A 27,283-nucleotide genomic window follows, 5' to 3' on the forward strand; every position below is an offset into this window, starting at 1 on the left:
CAGGTCATGATCCCAGGGTCCTGGGATCGAGCCCCACATCGGGCTCTCTGCTCAGCAGGAAGCCTGCTTCCTCCTCCCTCTCTGCCTGTCTCTCTGCCTACTTGTGATCCCTGTCAAATAAATAAATAAAATCTTTAAAAAAAATTTTTTTTAAATCTTAAATTTAAAAAATCCAAAGGCAGAGAAAGTTCTTCTTCTTTTCCTATTTTTCTATATATGGATCCCAAGTCATGTTACCATTTCACAGTACTAGCCATTACTGGTTAGAGAGCCAAGCACTTCCAAACATTATCTCATTTAATCCTCAGGGAAAAAATTGACAGATGGGGATTATGGTCCCACTTTATAAATATAGAAACTGCAGCCCAAGAGGTGAAATGACACACCAATCCAAACACACAGTAATGGGCAGAGTTGGAATTTACACCCAGATTTGTTTGACCCCAATCGACAATCTCTTAACTTTATGGCTGTTATTACTGTCTAGAGGCAATACATCATGTGCTAATTATAAAACATGCACATATCGTAAAATCAAATGACTCTAAAAGTCCAATGGTCCAATCCTGTCATTTTTTATAAGACGTCCACAGGGATCACTACAACCCAGATCTCCAGCTTGGAGTTTGGTCCTAAGACAGAATCTGTTTGACCATGAGAAAATCTTGGTGAAAGGTGCCGCAAAGTCTGAGATTTTTTAAGCTGTCCTATCCTCAGAATTTTTTACTAGTCAGTACAACTGATTAGACTAAAGCAACTTGTTTGTGGCCACAAGGCTATCCCTGATCAACACGACAGTCATCTGAATCAGGATGAAATTTTCTCATGAACATCACACTGTGTGTGAGCATGTGGGTGCACCCATGCGTGTGCCTCTCTGTGCGACATGGGTGTTGAGTCTGGGTAATTACAAAGGGATCCTCAAAACTCAAAACTTACCACCAGGGGCACCTGGGTGTGGGTTAAGCCTCTGCCTTTGGCTCAGGTCATGATCTCAGAGTCCTAGGATGGAGCCCCTCATCAGGCTCTCTGCTCAGCGGAGAGTCTGCTTCCCCCTCCCCCTCTGCCTGCCTCTCTGCCTACTTGTGACTTCTCTGTTAAATAAATAAATAAAATCTTAAAAAAAAAAAAAACTTAACCACCAATGTTGATGGTGTGGTTCCTATACATGAATAGTAGATCACATTATTTCTCAAACATTCATCTAGTTAAGCACCATATTTTTTTTTTTTTGCTAAGAATTTGTTAGCTCTTAGCAAAGTTTACTCAGCAAACATGCTTATCATTACCTATTAAGCAATATGATAAGACAAAATCTAAAGAAGTCATTGTACTGAATAGCTCTGAAGGTTAGAGACACGAAGTCAATAAAAATTTGTTGAACTATATTGAACTGATATGAAAACATTTTAAAATAAATAAATTATTATGATTAATGATTAATAGAATGATTGCTATAAATAGGAGCTGTTTAAAGAACAAACCTCAGTTTTCCTTTTTTAAAATTTTAAGTGCAAATTGCATAAATCATTAAAATAAAAAGATAATCTAAATTCTTGATGAAATAGTACTTCTGATATGAATCATTTATAGAAAACGGTAAGACCTTTAGAAACTTCTTTACCAACCTTAGATGACAGAGTAGCATGAATGAGTATCATTTACTAAACAATAGTCAGGTAGGAAGGAAAATTATATACCCATTACTATTATTTTAATATTCATAAAATCATCTCTTTTTAAACTCAGATGCACACTGGCATCAGTTATTTCTCTCGTTTTACAAAAGAAAGGAAAACAACATGGAAATTATGTTTCTTAGAGGATGTTATGTCCTGGAGAACTCTCCTTCACCTGTCTCTGTAATTAAAACTGTTTGTATGGAAACCCAAATTCCTTTGTCAACATCAATAATGCAGTGTATAATGTGGGCTTTGGTGGCTGATCGCAATTTCAGCACTGTTTCAATGCCAGGAAGTGGCAAGCAAAGACATGACACATTAACATTTTTAAACAGTCAGTAAGAATCCTAATATCTGAGGATAAGAGCCACAAGATGAATAATGAATTCTTAGCTAGAGTTCATTTTTAATAAAATACTAAAGTCCCAACCCATGGGTATTTGGTGAAAGTGGGGTTGGGAGCTTCATATCTCTCTAGAGCTCAATAGAAACTAGCTTAGATTTGGGGTTGCAGGGACTCTGTTGTCTTCTTTCCAAGGGAGAAGTACTAGAACTATTGGCTGGAGAGCTCTGCTGGCCTGCCAGAGGGCAAAGTAGTACTGAAGATGCCAAGAAACTGTATGGTCATTAGAATAGACCCACAAATTTACTCCCAAGCAATGTAAACTTTCATGTACTCAATACTATCCCATTTGATTCAATAACCAGTTCCCCTCCAAATCATTATTTTTCAAATTTCCACATTGTTCTTTTGTTGTAGTTGTTAGTGTTCTATTGGGGGAAAAGGGTATTTATTTGTGCAAAATTCACAAAAGATTTAAGCATGAAGAAAGAAATTGAGGGTGCCTGGGTGTCTCAGTTGGTTAAGTGACTGCCTTCGGCTTGGGTCATGATCCTGGAGTCCTGGGATCGAACCCTGCATCAGTCTCCCTGCTCGGCAGGGAGTCTGCTTCTTCCTCTGACCCTGCCTCTTCCCATGCTCTCTCTTCTCTCACTCAAATAAATAAATAAAATCTTAAAAAAAAAAAAGTCTACACATTTCTCTAGAAGTTAACATATCCCTGCAAAAAGTAAAGGTAACAGCCATTCTGTGTAGTCCCCTACATCTGATGCCAGTCTCCAAACAACCTTTTGTCTTCACTGTGCGAACTAAATACTTAAGAATATGTAATTTTAATCACAGGCAAATGTTTAAGTAGTGACTCACGTCTGTTTTACTTGATTTTTTAATTATTTATTTATTTGAGAGAGCGAAAGAGAGCATCAGTGGCGGGAGGGGCAGAGGTAGTGGGGACAAGAAGACTCCGCACCCAGTGTGGAACCCAACAGGGGACTCAATCCTACAACCCTGAAATTATGACCTAAGCCTAAACCAGGAGTTGGTTACTCAACCAACTGAGCCACCCAAGTGCCCCTTGATTATTTCTTTGTATTGATGTCTTTCCATCTCTAACTTATTCCCCAAAGTGTTAGATAGCTTACAGGGAAAACCTAAGAACAACGTAACAAACCAGTTGGGGAGAATTTTCTGAAGTGAGCATGCATTCCTCTTGGAAAGAGACTAGGAAAGAAATATAACTTATTTAAATATAAACAATGAATCTTGGAACACCGAAAAAAATAAAGTTTAAAAAAAAAGAAATATGACAGGCTGATGCATGAAATATGAGGAAATTATTCCCATTCAGAATGAAATACTCACTGAAGTCGGAGAAGGATACACATTGTATGAATTACTAAAGACCAGTTAAAATCCAGAATGTCTGTGTAATTCTGAAATTTTACGGGAAAAGCTAAGGATGAAACATAAGTTCATTACTTAAAAAATTAAAATAAATAAATAAATAAAAAGAATCACAAGGACAGGCACCAAAAACCAAGACAGGAATGGAGCCGATAGGAAAAATGCACTAGTGAGTCTCCTTTGGGAACAGACAGATCATAGAGAGCCAGACCAAGCTTCAGCTGGGCATCGAGAATGAAAGTCACATTCCCACCTTGACCGTGCTGTCACCTGGGATCACATCAATAAACACAGAAGAATAAAATGTGGCAGGGCTTTAAAAGGAAGGTCAGTGCTGTGATGAGAAATTCTTGTATAGGTCTGAGTGAGACAGGAGGTCAGGAAGGCTCATCTGAGAAGTGACGGTTAAGCAGTGACCTGAAGAATAAGTAGGAATGAATTAGGTGAAGAATGGGGAAAGGAACTTTCTAGGTGGTAGAAAGAGCGTGTGGGTAAAGATCTTTCAGCCACAGTGATGGAAAGAGGGCAAGCTTTGTAAGGAGCTAGGGAGGCAGAGGGGGAAGAAGAGGGGTGGAGTCCAAACCTAGTAAGTGCTCCCTACAAACCAGGAACACTCCCAAGCCGTTTCTTTGCATTAATTCACCTAATCCTGAGAATAGCTCTATACCATAGATGCCATTATTTTCCTACCTGAAAGATGCATAAACAGAGGCACAGAAAGATCAACAATTGTTTCTAAGGTCACACAGCTAGCAAGTAGAGAGACCAGAACTTGAACCTCAACCTTTTCCCCTAGATCATGCTATCATACGTGGCAGAGTCCAACATGTAAAGGCTTTGGACTTTTCTTCTGAGCTCAATGGAAGAGGGAGAGAGGAAGGCAGAGGAACCAGAAAGGACATGGAATCATCAGCAGAGAGGTTCTCAAGGCCACTGAGGCAGCTGTTGTGAAATGAGACTGTGACTCAATTCACGGCAGCCAGGAGATCAAACAAGTATTCAGAAAAAAAGAAGACTAGCCTTGATTAACAGATTCCCAAATCTATTTTTCCTGAGAGAAAAAATGTTCTAGAGAACATGAAATGCTAATGGACTAGAAATAACACTCTGAGAAAAAAAAATCTAGACAAAAAGAAAAGTATTAATCATTACAAATATTTGAAAGTATATTAAGCACACAAAACACTTTTGGTCATAATCTTGGAAACTAAGGAAAAAAACGTAATAAATTAAAAGACACAGCAGGGCATTTATATACAAGGTTACTTTGACGCTATCTACTTCCTAAACTCAGTTGGACTGTGGAGAGTTTGTTTCCTTTCAGCAGCACATCTGAGCTCTGGAAGACCAGTAGCTTCTTGGCAAGTAATAAAAGATGGAAGCAGCATCTACCTCACAGGGCAGTTGTGGGACTGAGCGAGTTGATATGTGTAGAACATTTAAAATCGTGCCTTAGACAGGGAGCAACAGCCGTATGTGTGTTAAATATATCAAACACAACAATCACTAAATAGAAGAACACAGTAAATAGTAAAAGTGATCACAGTTTGTTAAACTTTGGTTAGAGTTACACTGTTATCCCCTCTCCCATTTACGGACAGGGGCCAAAAAGTTTTCCCCTGCACCCTCTGGAGAGACTGACCAGCATACCACTGCCTGTGTTCAAAATGGTGTGCAAGTTTTCACCAAATAATTATAATTCACAATAATAATGAAGTCAAGGCAAATATTCAACCCATGAGCAATTCTGGAAGAGCTCATGGACTTTCTCTAGAAAAAGCATTGAACTGTTTCCCAGTACATCCCAAATCCCAGTTCCCTCCCAAGCATGAAAAGAAACAAATGTATCATTTCTGGATTGTAGGCAAGGTAAAATATTCAGAAAATTCTTTTGTCTTCTGTAGCTTGAAGGCTGGCTAGTTTAAAGACCATCTTCCCGGACAAAATACTATATTATATATAATAATGTAATAATTAATCATTATAATATGCTAAGTATATTACATAGACAATTATAAATCTATAATATGCATTGATATATGATAATTATCCATTATATAATACTAATTTAAATAAAACAAATAAAGTAAAATGTTAAAAAGCATATTGTATGCCATATGCTTTTTAACAAATACACAGAATTTGTTAAATACACAGAATACCAAATATACAGAATTCTAAATACACAGAGTTTTCCAAATACACAGAATTATTTCTGTGTATTTCCAAATACACAGAATTTCAAACTCTGAAATGGTTTGAAATGCCTCTACTAGTAAGTGCTTGGACATAGACCAAAGCTTGGAATCCCAGCAGGAACCCAAGCTGGGTGACAAAAATGGACACCTGTGTCCAAATGAGAATGAGCCTGTTTTTAGCCTTCAAAGCACTTGCCTCAGCTTTAATTATACCCATTTGCTAGTGCAGTTCACTGATGTGCTATTATGTCCACTAAACCGAGGGCTCCGTAAAAGGGGGAACTTCGCCCGTTTTGACTCACTGCCATACCCCTAGGACCTAGCGGAGCTCCTGGTATGCAAGAGATCCTCCCTAAAGATTTGCTGTATGAAAGATGGGAGCCATTCCAGTTCTGGGGTCTGTTCGCATAAGCAAGCAATGGGCGTCTTGCGGGGGAAATGTGCACGAAGGCAAGTAGGTCAAAGCACCCAAACCACGCAGAGTAACAACGCACCCCCTCCACCCTCCATTCACCAGCAAGAAGGTCTCTGGAGTCCTGCACAGGGTCAGCCACTAAGACTGCCCCCTGCCCCAGGTCCTAGAGAGAGCTCTATAAGAGAGACCAGGCAACTGATAAAGCCAACAAGCACAGCCCTGGGGGACATTAGGAGGTCCTGGCAGCAGGGCCCGGGTACTCAACGGTGGGAGAGGATGTCACACATGGATTTGGGCCCAGGATGCCAGCCAGTGCAAAGTGTCCCCGGCACTGCCCAGCAGGACTGGGACAAAGAGATGACTCCTACAGCAGCAGCCTGATTCAAGACATTGCCAAGGCTTCCCCCTGGAGGCATCGGGAGTCACCAGTCAGGGAACAAAAATGTCCATGGGTGATTCCAAGAAGACAGTGTTTGTGAGTTCATAGGAAGCGGACTAAACATCCCCTCCCCATTCAGAAATAGAGGGACTTGGGGTTCTGAAATGACAACAAAATGGTGCTCCATACAAAGGACCCACCATGTTTAACATGGAATGACCCAGAACGTCCATACATTATGTAGACCATCAGCTCAACCTACTTTGTTCTCTTCACTCCAAGACAAGAAAATCGAGATTTATTTATTTATTTTTTACTGTTTTATTTATTTGACAGAGAAAGCCCACAAGCAGGGGGAGGCAGAGAGAGAGAGGGAGAATCAGGCTCCCTGCTGAGCAGAAAGCTCACATGGGGCTCCATCCCGGAACCCTGGGGTCATGACCCGAGCTGAAGATGACACCCAACCCAAAGACCCACCCCCAGGGCACCCCAGAGAAATCTATATATCCAAAATCAAGAAACTATGCCTTTACTTTCAATCTGGGGCCATACTCTTTGCTGACTAATAATGATAGGAAGAACAAGGCTCAGTATTGTAACAAAGTAATGCAGGCTGAGTTCTTCATGTTCCCTTATTTCCGTCAGTCTCCCTAAAATATTGACTTTGAAAATATCCTGCAACCCTCAAGAATCGCACTTTAGATACTGAAATTGTTCATAATTTTCCCCATGTAGGAAGAAAGCAACAATTGAATACCGAATTGTTATAATCATGTGACGTTGTCCTAATCAAAGGTCACAATTCAATAGCACCCTTATGTCCTCTGTCTTGTGGCCTGGGGATCGCCACAATATAGTTCCTGGCCCGAAACACGCTGACCTAATCCTGACAGCTGGTACTTCATTAGACGGTATAAATCAGAAATTCTATCCTTCTCTCATCCCACTCTGGTGAATAGCTACTTATTTCTTGAGAGGAGGGAAAAATCCTGGAACTAACGTCCGTACTTTTCTGAAACTTCCTTCTTCTAAACAGCAAAAGGAGGGTGTGAAGGAAATACTCCCCCTTTTTGGCATAGCCCCGAACACAGTGTTCCTCATACGTACTCTCTAAACCCATTGCAAAACACATTATGGAAACCCAGCTCACACGCTGGGCTCATATTGTATAATAAGCTTTTTCTTAAAAAGAAACAAAGGGGAACTCAAAGTGCCATTTATTTTATTCAGACAAAAGCAGCGTCCCTCTCCCCCCCCCCCCCCCCCCCCCCCCCCCCCCTGCCTTTATTGTGGCATCTCTTACACTCTATCTGGTTAAAGTGTGCTGCATTCCATTTCAAGGAAATCGGGAAAGCAAATGGCTTCAGGAATTTGGATGTGGGCTCTCAGCTTTTAACCTGGGATGCATAACAATTCCCAATACTTCCTATCACCAGGGGCTCTCAGCCAGGACGGGTACCAGAACTTTTATTGTCCGTGGAACTTTTAAAAAATTGCAGATGCCAAGCCTTAAAACCTTACATTTATTTCAAGCCAGAAATTGCTAGTCTAGGCATTTAACCTAAAGAAGTTAACTGTATATGCTGAGACCCCAACAACCTTCCCCTAGTGTACTGATCAGTAGGAATGCTCACATGTGTGTGTTCTGAAAAGACACCTCTGGTGAGTACCCAAAGGGTGGTTCATGATGGTCCATGAACATGGTGGTCCATGATTCACTGGAGATAGTGTACAAGTTCAATAAAACTCATCATTGTCATGCATTTAAGAAACTGTATAATTCAACAAGAAGAAATAAACATTAAAGCAACAGATCCTTTCCGTCTTCCATTCCTGTTCTGCGAACCCCTAAACCTGGATCAGTCCTACAGTTCTATCTTTTCTACAATCAATGCCCAGACTCCTCAGTATCATTGAAGAAAGCTCTCATAATCTTGATTGCTCCCAAGACAAATTCCTGGTTTCTATCCTTTGCTGAACATTATGCCTCTCTCATCCATCCATTTCCTTGTCCTTGACCCTCAGCAACTATTCCAAACCTTACCCAACCTGTTACAGATTCTCTCTCTCCCATCCGTCCCTAGTGCTCTCTGCAGGTAACCTTGTTTCCTATTTCACAAAGGCAATGGGAGGTTAACAGGTACAAACGGTCCCTGCTTGCTTTCTGCCCATCTACTTGAATCACATTTACAAGTGTAAATCACCTGGGGGGCTTTAAAAATTCCTTGTGCCTGGACCTATCCTTCACCAAAACTATGATTTAATGATCTAGGGCTCAGTCTGGGAGTAAAAAAAAAATTCAAGTCCCATAGGCAATCTGAACATGCAGTCAGAAAGTAAAAACCACTGATCTTAATTGGGGATACAAATCAGAATCCAATGAGGTTTTGCTTTTAAAGATTTAAATATGCCCAAGTCCCATCCTCAGGGACCCTGATTCAGTTTATTTGGGCTGGCTATGACTGGCATTGACATTTTTAAAGCACTCTATTAAGTTTTTTTTTTTTTTTTTTTATGTTGGACATAACAGGAGAAATGGAAAGAAATACAATAAAGACAGGGTCTAAAAGCTTTGCCAGATTAAGTAAATAAACATACTGATTATCATTCCTGATATTGGTTACCTATAAATTAATGAGTTTCTACCTTACAGAGATTCCACCTTTTTCTCTTCATGAAACATTTAAATGTACAAAATTTTTGAGAAGATAATTGGTAAATATTTATATCAGCTTGGAGTGGGAAAAAAAAAAAGATTTTAAAGCATAACATCATAGAGTCCAGAAAGGAAATATCTGTAGAACAGATAATGTCCAAATTAAAAATTCCCTATATCAAAAACATTATAGTACAGTTAAAATAAAATAAAATAATTCTGAAATGTATATTTCTGACAGGCAAAGTTTAATGTCCTTACTATTTACAGAACTCATGGATCAGTAGTAAAAACAACAACAACAAAAGAATAGACATATCAACAGAAAAACAGATCAAAGACAGAAAGATACGATTTTTTAAAAATACAAATAGCCAAGAAACCTATGGGAAAAATGCTCAATGCAACTACTACCTTAAGCAAATTATTAAAACAGTAACATACTATTTTTGCCTATGAAACTGGCAAAGATGAAAAGGAATACATTATCTGAAGTTACAAGGTTGAGGGGAAACAGGTGTTTTCTTACTGTTTAGATGGTAAATTAGGGCATTCTTTAGAGGGGGGCCATTTGATTGATTGACATCTGTCAAAACCCATAAGAGCTTGCATATACTTTGAGCAAGAAATTGTACGTTTAGTCACTTAACATAAAGGAGTAATTATCTAGGCTGCTGAGGTCCTGCAGCTCTTGGCCCCAGTCTCTGCATTTTCAAGAGACACACAGTAGGAACTGGACTAGGGCCACTGAGAGCAGATTTATTTGAAAACCTTACACTGCCGATGTCATACCTGGCACCTCTCACCGAGGTGACAGTGGAAACCACCTCCTCTTCAGAGCTCGGATGTTTTCCACTCAAATAGCCTGTTGACCTCACCTCTAGCAAGCCGTCTCTGACTGTGCAGATATCCCTAATGCAGCCCGACCATCTTGCCACCCCGTTTGTCCAATCCCCTATGAATGACCCCCTCTCTATTTGTCTGCATGGGCAGCCAGCCCATAATAGTCCCATTTCTTCTGGCAAGTGCCGTTGCCAAGGAGTCTGGGCATGTGCAGATGCTCAGGGTCTTCCGAGGACACTTTGTGGTCATCCTCCTGGTATCACTCGGCTGTCATCCCGGGGCAGTTAACTCTCTCTGTCCCCAGCCACTGCTTGGCCAGTGACCTACAAGTGACTGCTAACTGTCCTACACAGCGCAGGGTCTCTCAGACACCATCCACCTCGGCCATCCACGCATGGGTGCTCCAAGCAAGGCTTGCCTCCCCTGCTCAACTCAAACCACATCACCCTGCTCTTTCTCACCACATCCTTCTCCTTTTTTCTGCAACCCTTTTTACTTCCGAACAAGAGTCCTAACAATAGTGTTTTTCATAGTGAAAAACTGGAAAAGAATCTAGTTGTCCAACAACAGAGGTTAGTTAATGAACCATGGTTAAATAAGTCAGGGTTTGTTAATAATGGGATATATTATTCAACCGATAAAAACCATGTACTGAAGGAGATATAATAATAAGGATGATATCCCCCACATTCTGCTCAGTAAAAAAAAAGATAGAAATTAAGTTTCCTTAAGTGAAGCATATTCACGAAGATGTTATCAGTTCTAAATCTCTAGTCTACAGGATCGTGGTTGATCTCCACTTTCTTCTTTTTTGCTTATGTTTATTTGACCATCTTTTTAAATGAATGAATATGATTTTGGGAAAGCAGCACATTAGAAGTCAAACAGTTCAAAATGGAATGTTAAAAAATGTATTTGATTTTATATGTGTTTATATTCCTCAAAACCTTCGTGTGCTCTACTGGGATGAGCCTGGTATTGTAGGGCATTTTAGTGTGTTGTGTTGTGTTGTACTGTGTTGTATCACAGCCCAGAGCAACAGCTCAGATGAGAATACACTTTGTCCTTTGGTGGTGAAGGGTCATGATTCCAGGAAGCCATGGGCTGGAGAGGTACAGAATTGGACACTCGAGTTATGCTACTGCCTTAGAGAAAGCAACAGGCTGTGATTCTAAAACTGTGATTCTGGAAACTGGGTTAGTTTCCAGACAGCAGAAGAATCTGGGTTTTTTTCTCCCCAAATGAAATCTTACATAAAATACCAACTCCTAAACAGCAAATGTTGTATTGATTTGGTTCAAGTAGGAATTACAGCAACCAGTAATGCCAGTTAAGCCTCCCCCTTCTGCCTATACCCCTCCCTACAGAGCAACTTGGTAGGTTTCCCCATTCACTAGTTGAGAAACAAACAAAAGCTGGTTTTAAGAAGGCAACTTCCATTCCAGCAATGGGTTTTTCCACTCATAGTATGAAATCCAAATGGTTACTTTTGCCCATTAATTACATATATACTCGGATTTCTTGAGGCCCAGTCTTCCTTCAATGTAGAAAGCTTGCTTCACCATACCTGCCTAAACTCCTACAAATCCCAGATATTCCATTTGGATTTTTTTGACCTCCAGCACCCTAGATTAAACAAAATATTACTTCATGTGTCACCCCACAGTACTTTAACTATCATACTCTATTATATCACTTGCAACGTGGTACCTGAGCTAGGCTTAAGGTATTTAAGTGAGTCCTTGTAGGTAGAACTGGAAATTTGCCTCCTAACCATGGACTTCTTTGCGGGTCTGGTTGCCTCACTGGTTTTTATGGAGTTTAAGAAATCTACATGGGGCAGGAGGAATCTAATGGTGGCCATGATTTGGGGTTCAGACAATATAAGTACAACTAATGTAAGGAGAAACTCTGAGATCCCTTGATGGTGGGGAGAGGGGGTACTATCTCAAGAGAAGGAGTCTGGCTCTATCAGAATCAACAACAAGATCTAGTGATAGGAGGAAAAATGGTGATTTCCAGTGGAGTAGAAGGGCCATCACTTGAACTTGTTGAATCCCAGCCAATCTGTTGGTACATAGACATTCTGGGCAAAAAAAGCTTGTGTTCCCAAATGAAAATCTATTGCTCTGCTTGGGACCTCTCTAAACAAGTAGATCTTGGTGCAGTGAAGTCAGTATTCCAACTGTCAGAAGAAAGGCAGTCAGTCTAAAGCACTAGCAGAACATCAAACAATATACCAGAGGCAAGTAACAACAGTATAATACAAGCATTTCGAGCAGAGTCAATCAAGAGTGGTGGGAAAAGAGCATTCCAGGGTTTTTTGTGCGTGAGAACAATGACTGAAAAAATAAAAAAGCTGGAGCAATGGAATATTTAGCAGTCTGGACCAAGAAATGAGATCAAAGAAGACTCAAGTTGGGTCTGACTTAAAAGACGAGAGAGGGAACAAGATGGAAGAGGGAGAGGGATGGGGGTCCCGTCGTTCACTGGTTGGGACTGAGCTAGCAAAATTCAAACAGAAATATCAAAGTGTGCTCACCTATACCCACATACTGTAAGAGCTGGGGACATTTAGTCTATATATTGTGCTCCTATTATTACTTGTTCTCATGATGGAGACATGACATTATTAGGTATGACATACATCTGAGAGATGCCTGTGTCTCGGAGCTATGTGTGTCAGAAAATATTCCTGTGTGAGGCTCAGGATATGTGAGATGATGTGTTTGGCTGTTAGGACATGGTGACCACGTGAGGTTGAGATATTTCAGCGATTAATGGAAAGTTAGCAGAAAGGATTCCCTGGTCCAGTGAAGACTGCTTTAAGCATAAGTGTATTTTTTATATAGAAGAAATTTTATTTAAAATTATAGAAGAGGAAAAGCTACACAAGGATCAAGCTTTGCTAGCTTAGAATTGAGATGGTTGAAATGGCATGAAAGTGTCCAGAAATCAAGCACTATAGATTACCTTAGTTTCATCAAATATAAGGTCATAACTGCTACAAGCTGATAGATGGGCAGGCATTTCAAACTCTGGATAGAGCACAGAACAGAATATATTCCATTTCTCAACATTTTCTAAAGGAAGCCAAATATTTCTTAAGCTTCTTTATCACCCACTCCTTCTCTACCTCTTGGATTCTGAATTACCACATGCAATGACAGCATATTTTTAGCATACTGGCTTATGTTCAAATTTCTGCATTACAACCTACAAGTTTATGAATTTATGTATTAAATTCCAGAGAATGAGAATACACCATAAATTCAGAATTCACATAATCCATTTTATTAGTATGCATGTTCAAAATCTTGCAAAAAATTAAATTAACATATATTAATATTTGCAAAGGTATTTTGAGTGAATGCTAGTTTTTTTAAAGCATGACTTCATTAAACGGTAGAGCTATTAAACCAGAGATTAACCTTCCCAAGTTTGGGCAGGGAAAAGCTCAAGAAGAAGGTTTTTGTGCAGTTGTACAAGACATTCTCCAGTCTTGTCTCCAAGACTGACTTCTTTGGGCTTTTCTTATTTCAATTCTCAGTATCATTGTCATTGCTGGATATGGGGAAAATTCCCCTTTGATAATCCAACTCATCACTTAAAATATAAGATGCTGATAACTCATTCCCCAAAACATACATGTACATTTTTTAGAAAGAGAACTTTCACTAAAAACTTAAACAGATAGATCTGATGAAGCCAAACTGTGGAAAGAACCAAGATGCCCTTCAACGGACGAATGGATAAGGAAGATGTGGTCCATATACACTATGGAGTATTATGCCTCCATCAGAAAGGATGAATACCCAACTTTTGTAGCAACATGGATGGGACTGAAAGAGATTATGCTGAGTGAAGTAAGTCAAGCAGAGAGAGTCAATTATCATATGGTTTCACTTATTTGTGGAGCATAACAAATATCATGGAGGATAAGGGGTGTTAGAGAAGAGAAGGGAGTTGGGGGAAATTGGAAGGGGAGGTGAACTATGAGAGACTATGTACTCTGAAAAACAATCTGAGGGTTTTGAAGGGGCAGGGGAGGGGGAGGTTGGGGGAACCAGGTGGTGGGTATTATAGAGGGCACGGATTGCATGGAGCACTGGGTGTGGTGCAAAAATAATGAATACTGTTATGCTGAAAATAAATAAAAAATAAAAGAAAAATTAAACAGAATGTCCCCATACATGGAAGGTACAGCGTTATTAAAAACAATCCAACTTCAAAATAGGTTTGCATCAAGAAAGAGTCTAGGCAAGTAGCAGAGGACGTGGTAATTCCCGAATCTCCTTGGTCTGAGACAAAGACACCTGGCTCTGGAGGGCAGATGTAACTCAAGGATACTCTTCCCTCAAAAGATGGCCACTGGCTACCATCTTACGGACTTTGTTTGTCCCCTGCATTATGTTAAACATAATGACCGTCATCTCCCACTTGAGGACAGAGTGCAAAACATGAAGCTCAGAGTCTCAGATTTCCTGGTGGCCTCCCAGCTCAGTTTTATTTTTCAATTGGAGGAGTAAGAGTGACTGGAAGAGTGGTGGCTCATGGTCCATAAATGACTCTCTGGTCTTTTCCTTCCTGGCTGTAGTAGTCATCCCTACTGCTCTTCAGCATTCTCCTAGTGACTCACTCAATTTAACCCCTCTACCCCACCAGGAAGTGATTAGACAAAAATCTACCCACCTCAAATATAAGAACAATAAGAACAATAGCATACACTTATTATAAATTAAACATAAATACTATGACATGAAATTAAGTGAAAGTTAAGAAAATCTAAGGCCAGGGGCGCCTGGGTGGTTCAGTGGGTTAAGCCTCTGCCTTCGGCTCAGGTCATGATCCCAGGGTCCTGGGATCGAGTCCCGCATTGGGCTCTCTGCTCAGCGGGGAGCCTGCTTCCTCCTCTCTCTCTGCCTGCTTCCCTGCCTACTTGTGATCTGTCTGTCAAATAAGTAAATAAAATCTTAAAAAAAAAAAAGAAAAGAAAATCTAAGGCCAAACACAATATTCAATTAGCAAAATATCTTTTTTTTTTTTTTAAGGCCAACCTAAATTTAGTTTTGACTGATCCCTTTGGAGGAATATTTGTGGTGTATCTTGGTTTTCTTAGTGTGATCTTTAGCTTTTTGACAATCCACAATTAAAAACACATAATTCTCTAGGATATAAGTGCAGCAGTCCCATTAATTTCTGTATCAAAGGTATCCAGAACTATTTATTTATCTAAACTTAAGGTTTTAAGAGTTTCCCAAAAATACAAATCTATAGCAATTTACTTAGAAAATTTTCTTGCTAGAGTAAACATTTATAAAGCTTTTGGTATTAAATAATTTGGTAAGTTTATTCATTTATCAGTACTACCAAAATACAAAGAAGAAAAACTGTCTAGCAATCAAAGTAGGTTTTAAAATAATTATATTTAGATATCTTCATTTCTGATCTTCTAACTATAATGTTAACTGTAAAAAAGAATATCATTAAACATGTCAGCAAATAACAGAGGGACAGAAAGAGGTGAACAATCTGTCAAACTATTTTTTTTAAAGATTTTATTTATTCATTTATTTATTTGTTTGACAGAGAGGGAGTGATCACAAGTAGGTGGGGGGGGGGGGAGCAGGCTTCCTGCTGAGCAGAGAGCCAGATGCAGGGCTCGATCCCAGGACCCTGAGATCATGACCTGAGCTGAAGGCAGAGCCTTAATCTACTGAGCCACCCAGGTGCCCCAATTTGTCAAACTTTTAAAAACATTTATATTTAAAAGTATACTTACTCTTTAGCCGTCCTGTAAGAGGATATATCCTGAGTTTTTCAATAATATCAACCACAATCAAGGAAGTCAGGACCAGAGAAACTGGCAGGTCAGGTAACTTCTCAGGAAGGCTATTCGTCGAAGCACTACTATTTTTTTGAACCTGTTTTCAGAAAACCATTTAGAAGGATTATATTTTGTGCTTTCTTTGTTTAAAATTCTTTTAATAGTCTGAAAGCAGCACTAAATTATAAAGACATTTACTAAAATCTTAGAAGCTTAATTTCCAGCTTTTCAGATATTCAACCCAGTAAGCTTTTTTTTTAAATTGTGTTATGTTAGTCACCATATAGTACATCATTAGTTTTGTTTTGTTTTGTTTTGTTTTGTTTTTGTTGTTGTTTTTTAAGATTTTACTTATTTATTTGAGAGAGAGAGCATGAGAGGGGAGAGGTCAGAGGAAGAAGCAGACTCCCTGCTGAGCAGGGAGCCCGATGTGGGACTCAATCCCAGGACTCCAGGATCATGACCTGAGCCAAGGGCAGTTGCATAACCAACTGAGCCACCCAGGCGCCCCACATCATTAGTTTTGACGTCGTGACGTCGTGTTCCAAGATTCATTGCTTGCATATAACACCCAGTGCTTCATGCAATCCATGCCCCCCTTAATACCCATCACCAGGCTCACCCATCCCCAACTCCCCTCCCTTCTAAAAACTCTCCTGTTTGTTTCTGGGAGTCCATAGTCTCTCAGCAACCCCATAAGCTTTTGAACAATTTGTAAAGATGTAACAAAGATTCCTATCAGTGGGAGAGCTTTCAGTTCAAGATTGAGGTTGGTAAACACATGCGGAAATACTACAGCAGGCTCCTGGTAACAGTGGGATGGGCAATTTCTTCCCCCTCTACTGCTAAGCAGAGCCTTTGGGAGTCCTTAAGTCGAAGAATGAGGGGGACAAATATTGGATGGAGTTCAGGATCTTCTAAGAAGGGAGAGCCCAGGTTAAACCCAACCAGGTTTTGGGACACTTCTTTCATCTGATTAAGATACACACACACACACACACACACATACACACACACGAGACTGTGGCAAACATCATATTAGTGGTGATACGTTGAGAGTTTTCCCTCTGAGATCAGGAAGAAGACCAAGGTGCCACCACGACCAGTCCTATTCAACATTGTACTAGAAGTCCTAGCCAGTGTAATGAGGCAAGAGAATGAAATAAACACAGTAAGTATTGGAAAGAAAAGAAATATATATCTTTATTCATAGACTACATAATTGTACATGGGGAAAATCTCCCCGAAGTGGACAAATTATTTCTAAATATCAATAAAGGGAAAATGAGATTTTTAAAAATGATACCAGTCAAAGCAACCTCAACCAAAATTCAAAGACTTTGCAGAAAATGATAAGCAGACACTAAAATCCATATAGGAATACAGAAGGCAAGACATTTAGATGAAAAAGATATAAAGATTTACTCTTTGGGGTATAAAGAGCTATTATAAACCTAGAAGAATTGTATCAGTGTAGTGTGGACAGAGGTATATAAAAGCAGACAGTGGACAAAACAGAAGACTTGAAATAGACGTGTACATATATACACTTGATTTGTAAAAGTAGCACTGCAGAGAAACATGGAAAGACAGAAATTTTTATAAATAGTGCTCAGTCCATTAGACATTAATTGGGGGAGAAATGCACTCCCTACTGCACAACATATACAACAATTAGTTTCAAATGGACTGTGAATCTAAAAGAGAATTTAAAACAATACAGGCTCCAAAATATAATATTGGAGGATACCTTCAGGTCTTTGAGATTCAGATTCACAGTATGACAAAATCTTTTCAAGCTACCAAAATTACTATTCATGAAAAAAAGAAACCGACAAATTGCACTGTTTTTAAATGAAGAACTCTTCGTCCAAAAATGGCATGACAAATATTAAGTCACAAAGTGTGAATATATTTGCAACACATATAATCAACAAAGGGCTTGAAATCTGAATATATAAGTAACTTCTGAATCAAAATTCCAAAAAGATAAGTAACACAATAGGGGGGAAAAATTGGCAAGATAAGAAAATACTCAGTTTCGGGACGCCTGGGTGGCTCGTGGGTTAAGCCTCTGCCTTCAGCTCAGGTCATGATCTCAGGGTCCTGGGATCAACCCACGAGTCAGGCTCTCTGCTCAGCAGAGAGCCTGCTTCTCCCTCTCTCTCTGCCTGCCCCTCTGCCTACTTGTGATCTCTCTCTCCGTCAAATAAATAAAATCTTTAAAAAATGCTCAGTTTCATTATTAATGAAATGCAACATAAAACTGCAATGAGATTCAAGAATATACACACTGGGATGGCTAGAAGACTTAGGAGGTAAGGCTAGCGAGTCTGTGGATCAACAGGTATGCTTGTTCTCCACCAGTGCTAAGTCTAAATTAGTAGAATCTCTTTGGAAACCTGGCACTTGCTGCTAGTTAAACATTTGAATTTTTTTTGTCTTTTTTATTTTTTATTGTTTTATTTTGTTATGTTATGACCCATCAATTATACTCCTGCATATTTCACCGGCTGAAATTCTTGCATATGTGCATCAATAGACATATTCAAAGATGTTCACAGCAGCATTATATTTAATAACCCAAACCAGACACACCTGAAGGTGGGCATCGGAATCAGAAATGTAAGCTGTAATATATTCATAATATGAACTACTCTACAGAATGAAAATGAAAGGAATACAGTTGTATACAAAAACCTGAATGAATCACACTTTTGAATAAGAGAAACCAGACATACATTAGGTAGATAAATAGATAAATAGATAGTTGGATAGATAGATTATATATATAAATATATATATATATATATATATATATATAATTGTATTTCTCTTATGAAAGATTCAAAACCAGACAATCCAACCTATGGTATTACAAGTTAAGGTAGAAGTTACCTTTAAGGAGGAGGGAAAAGGTTGTCATTGCAAAAAAACAAGGGAGCTGGCAAAATTTTATTTTTTGACCTGAGTAGTGTTTACACAGGTTTTTGTTCTGTAGTATTTCACTAATACTGTTTTGTACACATTTCTGTTTGTGTCTTTACTTGAGTGAAAAATGAAAGGAAAGGAAGAAAAAAATGTGTTAAAGTGGATAAGGACATAATAGAAAAGAGCCAAAAAAATGTTCTTTTGCCCCAAGAAGGGCAATCAGACTACAAATCTACCATCACTTTACGATAATAGCATTGCTTAAAATGTTGTAAACTGAATTTTTAAAGGTCTTGGGAACCTCTCATGAGCTTTACAAAGTCTTTGGGGAGGAGAGAGGGAATAAAGATAAATCTAGATACAAATACACACATATTGTTGTTTGATTGACAGTATGTGCATCAAGTGCAGCCTTCAGAAGTTATTCTAATACATTTATATATTGTCCTAATGTAGCATCTAGGACACAGTCCAACATGATATCATACACTACCCAGTACTCCCCTCTCTCATAAAGCCTATCATAACTATTCTGATTGTCTGTTTATTTCTCTCTCTACTATCAATAAAAAATTACTGAATGCCAGAGATTCCATCAAATTTCCTGAGTGTTCTATCCCAGTACCTACTCAATGTATTTCATCTGTGGAATATAAAGTAATTTAAGTTGCTCACTTTGGGGAAGTGAAAATTATATACTTCACAGCATCGTGCAAATTAATAAGGTTAATAGGGCATTTTTCTTTGAACCTTTTTTAGACAATAAAATTCTCACAACCTGTGAGTTCTGCCTATAATATTCCTGTCTTGTAGATGCTCATCTATTAGAGTCCTTTTGAAGCTGCATTTAGTCAAAACATAAAGTTTATTTTCAAATATATATCATGTGCAAATGCTTTGCCAATAGATGTATTATCAAGGTCTTAGAATGTGAGTGGATGTTCTTTGGATATTGTTTAGAACTGAGGACACTCAAAAGACATCTAGTTAAAAGAAACAAATACAAATATACTTTCAAATTCCTTGCTTTTTTAAAAAAATTATTTTGAAATTAACATTCCTGTCTCTCACGCACAAACACAGAAGGTATTTTTTTAATTGGCTGCTAGACCTTCCTTCACAATCACAGAGGTAACAATGTTTTTAGTACTTTAAATATATACATTGCAACTTGGAAGAAAATTGGATAAAATAAAGTTTTAAGAAAATTTTTGGGCACACTGTTCTATCAAATTCCAGTAACAGAGGAAATTTTAAAATCTCAAAATCTTGCAGCAGAAGAAATAAAAATCCCATACCTCGGTCACTGCGATAGAAAAGCTGAAGCTGGGAAGTGTGGTGAGTATAACACACATCATCATAACAGGTCTCCTAGCAAAGGAGAAAAAAAATAAGCAAAAGCAATAATGTACAAGATCAACAGTTCCTGTTCCATTCTGCTAATTTAGCAGTTCCTGTTCCATTCATCTATAGTTTTTCTAAGAAACTACTGCTTCCCTATTTCCATTTCCCAAATGTTTGAGTATGGCAAAGGGCAACACATGCAAAAACCGGAATATTTTCTAGAACAAAGGGGTGAGAGATTTCTAAATAAGTAGCAAACCATGGACTTCTAAGAGCATCTCCGTACAAGATGAGAGACATTCAATATTTCATTATTATTTGGAATCTTACCCAAGAGTTCTGGCTCTTGTGACCAACTGAAAAAAAGAACATGACTTTCTTTTTTTTTTTTTTTAAGATTTTATTTATTAACTTATTTGTGAGAGAGAGAGAGAGCACGCACACACAAGCAGGCAGAGTGGCAGGCAGAGGCGAAGTAAGAAACCGGCTCCCTGTGGAGCAAGGAGCCCAATTCGAGACTAGATCCCAGAAGCCTGGGATCATGGCCTGAGCCAAAGCAGCAGCTTAACTGACTGAGCCACCCAGGCATCCTGAACATGACTTTCTTAAGTTATATTATACCCTATTGTCTAAAGTTGATTTTTCAAAAAGACATTTAGAGAATATATACCAAGAATGACTTCAAGTGAAAACATTTAGATATTTCTTACTTGAAAAAAATTATATATATATATACATAGTGAAATATTGTGTGATTTTATATACGTGATTTTATGTATCACATATATCACATTTTAATATATATACACAAAAATAAAAATTTTTATATATCACATATATATAAAATCACATATGTATGTGTGTATATATACATATATAGGATATATAAAAAACACATAATTTTCCAAACTTGTTTTTGGACCCCTTCTTAAACATTACAATAATCAATTAATCAAATTGTTATTGTGATATAATACATATATAATACATAAAATATCTTATGACAGAAAGAATTAAAATATACACTTAGCATCATTAATTTTGGGGAGGACAAAGTATTCTCAAAGCTTTTGTTTCATGAAATACCTCCATTCCTTAAATAGATATTTAACTAATTACACATTTAAAAAATTACATTTATATGATAATGTGTTTCTAAGTACAAAAAAAGTGTTGAACTCTTTCAAATAAACTAAGGTTTATTTGGTACTACCATGCTACTGTCTATCTCACCTTCTAGGTATAGACATAAATTAGGGGGCGGGATACACCCCTCTCCCAACCAGACCCAATATGACCTGCTAAAACCAGAGGTACAATGGGGTTTTTAAGGGGTAGCTTTGCCTATTTTTCTGAGTCCAGTACTAGGCTCCTGCAGCACCTGGTTCTCTAAGGATAGTTAGAGCTTTCTACTCAGCTTGTACTCAAAAATAGATAAGAATGTCCCAGGTATTACTCCCACTCCTCCTCCTTATCTATATTTTCTCCCTCAATTACCTAAGCCAATCAATCCCATGGTTTCAAATAACAGCTACTTACCCATACCTTCCAAATATTGTATATATATGTATATATATATATGTGTGTGTGTGTGTGTGTGTGTGTATAATATCATATACATTATCATATATATATATGATTTTTTTGGTTTGAGTAAGAAGTACCCAAATGTTTTCACTTGAAGTCATGGTTTATCTCTTATGATCTCTAAATGTCTTTTTTCAAAAAAATCAATATCAGTATTATATAAAAGTAAATACGCCTGAGTTCTGGGCTTGTATGACCAATACTGTTGGTACCTCCACTTGGATGTCTAGTAGGCAATCCAGATTTAACATGCCTGAAAAAGACTCCACATCCTTCCCCATACCTGTTCCAATGATCATCAAATGCTGTCTGCTTTACATCAAGTATATGTACTGAAAACACTTTTTCAAACCATCCTTTGCTAACACTGCAGGTCATGGGCTATCATATCTCATCTGACTTCCTAACCAATTTCCTGTTAGTGCTTCTACTCTTGACTAGCAACATTGTCTCCACAGAGCAGTTATATTTCTAAAATGTAAAACATGATTATCACTGCCCTACCAAAAATTCTCCAATGATGGGGGGTGGGGTGAATGGAGAGTTAGTGTTTGGTGGAGACAAAATTTCAGTTTTGCAAGATGAAAAGAGCTCTGCGAATGGTTGGTTGGTCTGGACACAGTGTGAATGCACTTAGGGCCACTGATCTGTACACTTAAAAACGACTAGGATGGTAAGTTTTATGTTGTGTATTTTTCATAAAATACATACACTTGTGCATTTTACATATTTTTTAAAAATCACCAATGCACGAGTAACGTCATTAGAATAAAATTGAAACCTATTACTCTAGCTTACACGTTCTATATGTTGTGGTTTCTCTTCTTTCTCCCACTGTCTTTCTCATTTAGAATGACCTTCTCTCCCAAAAACCTCTTAACTCCAGCCATACTGGCTTTCTAGTTATTTCCTGATCACAGCAAACTCGCCCCACTTTCACGTTGTACACTTGCTCTCCTTTTGCCAGCAGCTCTCTACTCCCAGATCTTCCACGTCTGACACAGAATTATATACATTTACAGCCCTACGGCCATCTGAAATTCTGCTGATTATTTCTTGGGTACCGTTTTACACATTCCTCCTCTTTGCCAGTCACCCAAACGAAGTTCCATGGAAGCAGGAAACTTATCTGAGTGGTTTCACTACATTCTCTCCACTGGCTAGCACAATGTTTTTGAACAATTTTTGTGCCGTGAAACTTCTAAGAATCTGGTAAAACCTATGGGTCTTTCATAAAACATAATTTAAAAAAAAAACAAGCAATTATGTTGAAATACAGTTATCCAAATTCTTTTACAATTTTGATATAGTAATATATGTGCCTATCTATGAACATTGTCTTCTGATTTCCTTTGGAGTACTCAAGATCTAGTGGAAACTGAAATCATTCATAACCCATTTGATGAAGTATCTGCAACAGCTGTAATGTGATATGAAAAGACCTATGTAATGAAATTACAGGTTCTGGTAATACTACTGTGATTTGTTACCAACGTTCAAAATGGAAAGAAATCATAGCTTTCAATTAGAGGTTAGTGAAAATAACAATGTAATCTGTTCCCAATCCAAGTTCTGTGTTTTATGTAACCAGAAATCATGATAATTTGTATTTTAAAATCTTGACTGACTGCCAACATATGTTTATAATTTATGAATAAGGGTTGTGGGTTAAATTCTGTGCCTCCTCCCCAAAAGATATGTTGTAGTTCCAGCTCATGGTACCTCACCATGTAATCTTATTTAGCAACAGGGTCTTTCTAGAGGTAAGAGGTTAAAATGAGGTCACTAGGGTGATGCCTAATCCAACATGACCAGTGTCCTTATAAAAAGGGAAAATTAGGGGGTGCCTGGGTGGCTCAGTGGGTTAAGCCGCTGCCTTCGGCTCAGGTCATGATCTCAGGGTCCTGGGATCGAGGCCCGCATCGGGCTCTCTGCTCAGCAGGGAGCCTGTTTCCTCCTCTCTCTCTCCGCCTGCCTCTCTGCCTACTTGTAATCTCTGTCTGTCAAATAAAAATAAATAAAATCTTTAAAAAAAAAAAAAAAGGGAAAATTAGGAGAATGTACAGAAGGAAGATTATATGAAGACACAAGGAGACAGCAGATGAAGGCTAAATTTAGCCAGATGATGCTTGGCCAAGTACACCAGAGTGCCCGTGAACCACCAGCCCTCAGAAGGAACCAACCAACCTTGACCCAAGACCTCCAGCCTCCAGAACTGGTAGACGCACATTGTCATGAACAGAAATACTACAAATACGAATGTTCAGGTGTTCCTGGTGAAGACTCAGGCAGCACACAGGATAGTGTTACTGGAAAGTGGAGGGAAGATGATCCTTTCTATAAAGCAGCAGAACACTTGGAGGACCTGTGTTCTGCGGGGTATGGAGTAGAACTTCACAGCTGATGAACTCAGATACTTAGCTGAGATTTCTAAGCCAAGTCCTGAAGACACTGCCTGGTGTCTCCTTGCTGCTTCGAGCAAAATTCAAGAGGGGAAAGAGAAATTGAAGAAAGAATAACTGTTAAGGAGCTGGAACTTGAAGATTTGGAAATTTCTGTCTATCCATGGTGCAAAAAATAAGAGGGGCGCCTGGGTGGCTAGTAGGGTAAGTGTTTGGCCCTGACTCAGGTCATGATCCTGGGGTCCTGGGATCGAGTTCCACATCGGGCTCCCTGCTCAGCACGGAGTCTGCTTCTCCCTCTGCCCCTGCCCCTTCGTGCCCCACTCCCACGCTCATGTTCTCTCTCTCTCTCAAATAAATAAAATCTTTTTAAAAAATGAAAGAGAATGTTCTAGAGAGGATACTAAGGGTGTGGCCTGTGAATCCAATCACCTGTCTCAGCAGAAATGCTACCACTGCCAGCTGGGACTAAAACGGGACAGAGATGGGACAAAAGGGAAGGAAAGCTGTGAGCCTTCTGGGATTCAAGAGGCAGGAAGTGGGCTGCTAGAGCTATTTGGCTGTGAACGTGTACTATCTTTCAAGAAAAGGGAAGAATGACTCTGACAGTGCTTCAGAGGCCTGAGAGGCTACCACTGCCACCAGTGGCCCAGAGGTTTTTCCTCCTCAGACCCAGAAGCCAGGAAAAGCATGAAGCCTCCAGTCTGATAGGCCCAGAGGACACAGTGTCCAGCCACAGGGGATTATTCTCAAGCCTCAAAATTTAGTGAAATTTGCCCTTCTCAGTTTCAATGAGTCTATTTTGCATGTGAGAAGAAGATGAATTTTGGACAGACCAGAGCGCAGACTATCATAGGCCAGCACATGTTGAAGTCCCAACCCCTAGTACCTCAGAATGTGACTATATTGGAAATAGTATCTTTCCAGAGGTAGTAAGTTAAATTGAGGTCATCAGCATGGGCCCTAATCCAACATGACTGGTGTCCTTGTAAAAAGGGAAAATCTGGAGACAGACACACACAGAGGGAAGACCATGTGAGGAGACACAGGGAGAACACCATGTGATGATGAAGGCAGAGATCAGGGTGATGCATCAATGTTAAGGAATGCTGAAGAGTGGCAGTAAACCACCAGAATCTGGGAGGCCTGGAACATATTCTCCTTCACAGCCCTCAGAAGGAACAACCAACACCTTGGCCTCAAATTTCTAGCCTCCAGAATTAGGGGACTGTGTATTTCTATTGTTTACACTCCCAAGCTTGTGGTACTCTGTAACAGCTATCCTAGGAAATTCACACAATGAAATGTATGTTGGAAATCCCACAGACACATCTTTGAAAGTGTACTTGTGCTAAGACTAGTGCAAGGCTGTCACCAGAGAACAGAACAGCTGAGGAGAAGGACTTGTGGACCAGGTGGAAGTTCCAGGTGGAAGGATGAGCTAGAACACTACCAGTAGAGCTCTGGGGGTATCTGGAATAAATTAGAAAGAAGGACCCCTCCCTCCCCCGGGAGTAGCCCTATGAAGAAAGACCTGACTGAGCTCAGCCATGATGAGTTAATGATTCCTATTTGTGCAGCAAGAATTCTGGCCCTGAGATTTTTCATGGACAAAGTGCAGGTCAGATAATAATGGGGGGAACCACTCTATGCTCAGAAACTCACACACATTATCACCTATCTCTTTGAGTCCAAGTTCCCTTCCTTGTCTTTCAAGACTCCCCACAATCTTCCATTAACTTCCCTCCTCCTTGACACTAACCCCACGGAGCTCATACTACAAGCCGAGTTCTGCACTCATCCATTCACCCATTCGTCTAAACTATTGTTAGATATGTGAACTACACTGTTCCTGGCATGAAAAACCACATAAGACACACTGACTGTATGGCACTTACAGGTTCCTGGAAGTTGCCTAAGCACAAGATAAGGTAACTGCAATAAAAGCCAGTTTTTCGAGAAGTCACACCCTCAGTGATGAATGTGACACAGTTGTAGTTGAAGTCAATACATCACACCAATAGCTGAAGTTGACGGCTGAATCCATAGGATATCCGATTATCATTGAGATCATCTGAACATTAACAAGTCAGCTATCGTCCCAAGGAAATATCCAAAAGGGCAAAAGGTCTAGAAATGACAGAGCAAGGACACCTTGCTGTACCCCACAGAAGACTTAGCAGACTGTACCCCACAGAAGATAAAACCTGTACCCCACAGAAGACTTAGCAGACTGCCACGGGGTATGCTTGCGATGGCAGAGTGAGGTAGGTACCTTCAAATATTTGAAAAACTTTAATATACACACTTTCCTCTGAAGTCACTCAGAGGAATGTCAACCCTGGAGACACAGTTTTGGGAATCATCATCATATAAGGGGGAGTTTATGTTATGAGCCAATGAGAACACTTGCAAAGCAATAAAAAGGGGAAATTATGGGGTGCATTTGGGTGACTCAGTCCGTTAAGCATCCAACTCTTGACCTCAGCTCAGGTCTTGATCTCAAGGTCATGAGTTCATGCCCCACACTGGGCTCCAGCTAGACATGGAGTCTACTTAAAAAGAAAGGGGGGGGGGAATCTAGATAATCAGGCATAGGAATTGGGTAGAGCTCCTGGCCATGGCCAAATTCATTGGCATATCAAGGGGGGGTAGAGGACATGAAGTCTACAAAGAAGATAGGGAGGAACTTTCATGGTGGCAGATTTTTATTTTCTTAGATAGAAATAAGGAAGGCCATCCTCAGAATCAGAGACACAAAAACTAGTGAATTCCCCTTGAAATCAGACGTCCATTGTCTATCTGTATTGTGAGAAATAGTGTGGTAGAACTCTAAGGTGCCTTCTAGCTTTAGGATTCGGTGGTATAATATCAATACCACTGTACAAGCAAGGGGGAGATTCCATTTTTAAGGGGCAGGAATGGTGTGCAGAAAACATTTTTTAAAAATTTATTATTATTATTACTTTTTAATAAACATATAATGTATTTTCATCCCCAGGGGTACAGGTCTGTGAATCGCCAGGTTTACACACTTCACAGCACTCACCATAGCACATACCCTCCCCAATGTCCATAACCCCACCATCCTCTTCCAACCCCCTCCCCCCAGCAACCCTCAGTTTGTTTTGTGAGATGAAGAGTCTCTTATGGTTTGTCTCCCTCCCGATCCCATCTTGTTTCATTTATTCTCCTCCTACCCCCCCAAACCCCCCACGTTGCATCTCCACTTCCTCATATCAGGGAGATCATATGATAGTTGTCTTTCTCCGATA

General features: G+C 39.3%; 1 protein-coding gene across 1 annotated transcript in view; it reads right to left on the minus strand.

Moving 5' to 3' along the window:
- Positions 1 to 27,283, minus strand: part of TMEM236 (transmembrane protein 236) — a 41,878-nt gene that overhangs the window by 2,358 nt on the left and 12,237 nt on the right. Inside the window, exons 4-5 of the mRNA XM_059405015.1 lie at positions 19,974 to 20,046; positions 15,700 to 15,841 (exon numbers count right to left, since the gene is read on the minus strand). Of these exons, the coding sequence (XP_059260998.1) occupies positions 15,700 to 15,841; positions 19,974 to 20,046 (215 nt within the window). The remainder of the gene's footprint in view (positions 1 to 15,699; positions 15,842 to 19,973; positions 20,047 to 27,283) is intronic.

The sequence above is a fragment of the Mustela nigripes genome, chromosome 6 (assembly GCF_022355385.1).
Source record: "Mustela nigripes isolate SB6536 chromosome 6, MUSNIG.SB6536, whole genome shotgun sequence".
Classification (NCBI taxonomy): domain Eukaryota; kingdom Metazoa; phylum Chordata; class Mammalia; order Carnivora; family Mustelidae; genus Mustela; species Mustela nigripes.